The sequence below is a fragment of the Diachasma alloeum genome, unplaced genomic scaffold (assembly GCF_001412515.2).
Source record: "Diachasma alloeum isolate Michigan unplaced genomic scaffold, Dall2.0 Dall_scaffold_00305, whole genome shotgun sequence".
NCBI classification, from domain to species: domain Eukaryota; kingdom Metazoa; phylum Arthropoda; class Insecta; order Hymenoptera; family Braconidae; genus Diachasma; species Diachasma alloeum.
This window is the reverse complement of record NW_021680444.1, coordinates 320,650-324,145: the sequence shown is the minus strand read 5'-3', so window position 1 is coordinate 324,145 and position 3,496 is coordinate 320,650. Positions and strand designations below refer to the sequence as shown.

At 36.2% G+C, this 3,496-nt stretch overlaps 1 protein-coding gene across 1 annotated transcript in view; it reads left to right on the top strand.

Moving 5' to 3' along the window:
* Positions 1 to 2,242, top strand: part of LOC107039705 — a 3,831-nt gene extending 1,589 nt beyond the window's left edge. The window contains 1 exon segment of the mRNA XM_015259464.1: positions 1,970 to 2,242. Coding sequence (XP_015114950.1) covers positions 1,970 to 2,242 — 273 coding nt within the window.
* Positions 2,243 to 3,496: the final 1,254 nt, after the last annotated feature.

Below are 3,496 nucleotides of genomic sequence, written 5' to 3'. Positions count from 1 at the left end.
GGGGCTTCGCCCCTCGACCCCACTAGGGACTTCGTCCCTGGACCCCCTTCTGCCCCCCCGGCCCCTTTTCGCCGCGCACGCACTTATGGTATAAAATAGTATACGCAACTCGTACTCGGCGCGGCCGCCCTCGTGCGTGACCGCTTGCTTCCCGCACTTGTTGCGTAATATACTATTAAAGTTTGGTAGTCATTATCTCAGAAACAAAAATCATGAGGGAATGAAATTTGGCAGGAATACTCTCTATATATATTAGTTCGGAATGCGGTAATCAAATCATTTTTTCTAGACAAAAAAAAATCCGGGGTGGCTGAGTTGACATGGAATGTCCCATATATAGACATGACCCTAAAGACATCATTTCTTCACATTTCATAACATTCTTGATCATTTACAATCAAAATTAGAAAAAGCAACATTCGATCAAAAAAAAATCTGCTTTGTACATATTTTATAAGAAAATGAGATATCAATTGGAAATCATAAAAATAATCAGCAATACCAGACTTAGAAAATTATTAATAGGCTCACTCATCAAGGAATCTCGAATCCAGCAATCTAATCTCTAATTTTCATGGTTAAATTTCTTCAATATCAAGTGTTAGTTAATAATTTCCACATAGAAATAGAATTAATGTGGTTGCGTACGTAGGCCTGTCTTAGGAACACGGAAGTGGCACGGATCCATCCGGAAGCTTACTGCCACTGGAATTGGTAGAAATAAAAGAAAGAAAAAGACTTATAAGACAAAAAGTTACGGTCGCATGCCTTCTGTCGCATAGGCTTGAACCCCTACTTGTTTTTATCAATTCATTTCTGAAATTGAATATCCATGACTTTTATTCAGGCTCTATTGAGGAAGGCACATGAATTTAAGGTGATACCAAAAAAGTCAAAATTTAAGAAAAAATCTTAAATACCAAGAAAAGAGCGACACATCAGAAAAGAGGTCTCAAGGGTGCTCAATCTTATCATGACGCTCCCCTTCATGCTTGCCGGGAGAATCAGATCGACGTATGAGACGATCATTACTTCTATAAAGAAGAAAAAACATCTGAGTGTATGGATCCTTTTTTTGAGTATTTTAAACAACAATGGCTTCATGACTGTCCTCCAGAACAGTGGTCTATCTATGGCGAGGAAAAGCGAATGAATAACGCAGCGGAGAGTCGTAATCGAAGTATCAACTCCATGTTTGGGAGGCACCCATTATCATGGGACTTCATCCGTAAGTAAATACCTCGTTAGCTGAGTATCTCACCGAATACTAATGATGATTATCATCAAATTTGATTGATAGTACTCGACCTTCAATATTTGAGTCATTTTAATCAACTTTCAGATATTGACCTACTATAAATAAGAGATTAAAACAAATATATTTTTGAGAAAAATATCTGAAAATAAATTCACTTGCGGTTTTTCTACATAGTCACAAACAAATTTTTAATTCCAATGAATTAAATATGGTAAATTATGATATTTGACCTATGATAAGTACACATTTCGCGATTTTGTTAGCATTCTGCGATTTTTTTTCTAGACTGATTAGACAGCGAAATTAATCCATAACTTTCCACCACTCAACAATCAAACTCGTTCTACGATAATTTTTTTTCCCCCTATTTCTCATTGTTTTCATAAATATACATAATCAATTTCATCAATGAACGTATACATATTCTACTTTCATTGCAGAATCTCTCACAAAATTTCAAAATACCATATACTCAGATGCTAACGCTGCACGAAAAGGTACATCAGTTCGTAGGAGAAGAGCAAGCGAAGGAACAAACAAATCAAGGAACAAACGACTTTTTATCACGAACAAAATCTGTTGAATTTCCCATATTTACAGCAAATGTCTAAGTGTATTCACTTCAAGCAAAGTAGTATCTAAGACACAAAATACAATTTTAAGTTTGAATCATAAAAAAAATTCAACTGGAATTCATTATTGTTTCTAAAGCTGGAACGACAGCAATCTAAGGCTTTGGAACTCTCAGATAAAGACCCGGCGTCCTCACATGGAGAAGGGGAGTCCTCAGACGGGAACAAGAAGTCCCTAGTGGAGAACAAGCAGTCCTCCGATGAAAACAGGAAGTCCCCAAATGAGGAGATTGAGTCTCCAGATAAGTACAGGAAGTCGGGTGCCGAGAAAAAAGAGAATCTGCCACCAAATTCTGTAGAAGTACAAAAAATCATAAACAATGACGTACGAAGAGAGGAGGTTATCCATTAGTCCTTCAGTATAAAAAGAAACGCAGAGACCGTTGATCCAAAGTCGAGTGGAAGGCTGAAGTTCAAGTTGCAACGACTTTACTGGTTGATTCAGGGGTTCTAATTTCAGCCTGCGATTTCAGTTGATATTAGTTTATGTGCTTCGTTAATGAATGCTTTTTTGACACAATTCCTGAGGACCTTTTTTGGGGGTCAACAGATTTTCGACGGAACATATATCTATAGACTTCTGCTACAATCACTCTATGATCATATATCTATCGACTTCTGCTACAATCACTCATTAAGAGATAGTTGTCTGATGATAAGATATGCAAAAGTAAATGAATAAAACGCGAAGAAAATTGGTACTTTAAGAGTCAATTATTCATGTATTTCTACAGCTACACATAAAGCACGTTTTTTTGCAGTCAATTTCGGTGGCCTCCAACACCAAAAAAAAGAACAGAACAGGACAGAAAAAAAGAGTATTGTGCAGTATTTCTCTATTATCTGACGGCAGAAAACATTATTCAATTGAAACAACTGGATAAAACAGGTCTAGTAAAGTGTCTGTCTGTCTCTTTATTTATTATTCAAGAAGATTTATATGACTTTATCAATTTTATTGCTGACAAATGAATTAATTCATGGATATTGAATGTAAATAGTGGCTTCGAGGGGTTCTGGTATTGTTGGAGACGAGGTTGAGATGGAGAACAGGGATTTATTGAGGATTATTGGAGAGAAAAAAATCGATTTTGGAAGAGTTTTTTTGAGGTCTGTAGGGTATTGAAGGAATTGCGAATGCAATAAATATTGGAGTGATGAAAATAGTTGAGGATAAGGACTTTGAGAAGTCGCAGAAGTGATGACAATAATGATTGGATAATGATTTATAATAAACCGTATTTGTCGGTTTGAACAAAATCGGTGCCTGGAATCAGTTTTCGAATGGTCAAGGTAGTTTTTTTTAAATGATTTTTTGGGGGATTTTATCGTTTTTGAAATGCGTATTTTTATGTTTTTTGTTTTTTCTTACGTTTTTTCCTCAATATTGATGGATTCTTGGGGGTTTGGGATGTTGTATTGTTGTTGACTGAATTTTTTGGATTCAAATAAGGTTTTTCAATGGTTAAGGTATTTTTTTGGGGAGATTTTGTCTTCTGGTAAAATGTATTTCAGTGGGTTTTGTTTTTTTTCTCGTTTTTTGCACCGTATACAAAACCCTCATAAATGAGCCGCCCACCTTATTTATTAACCCCCCCCCCCCCCC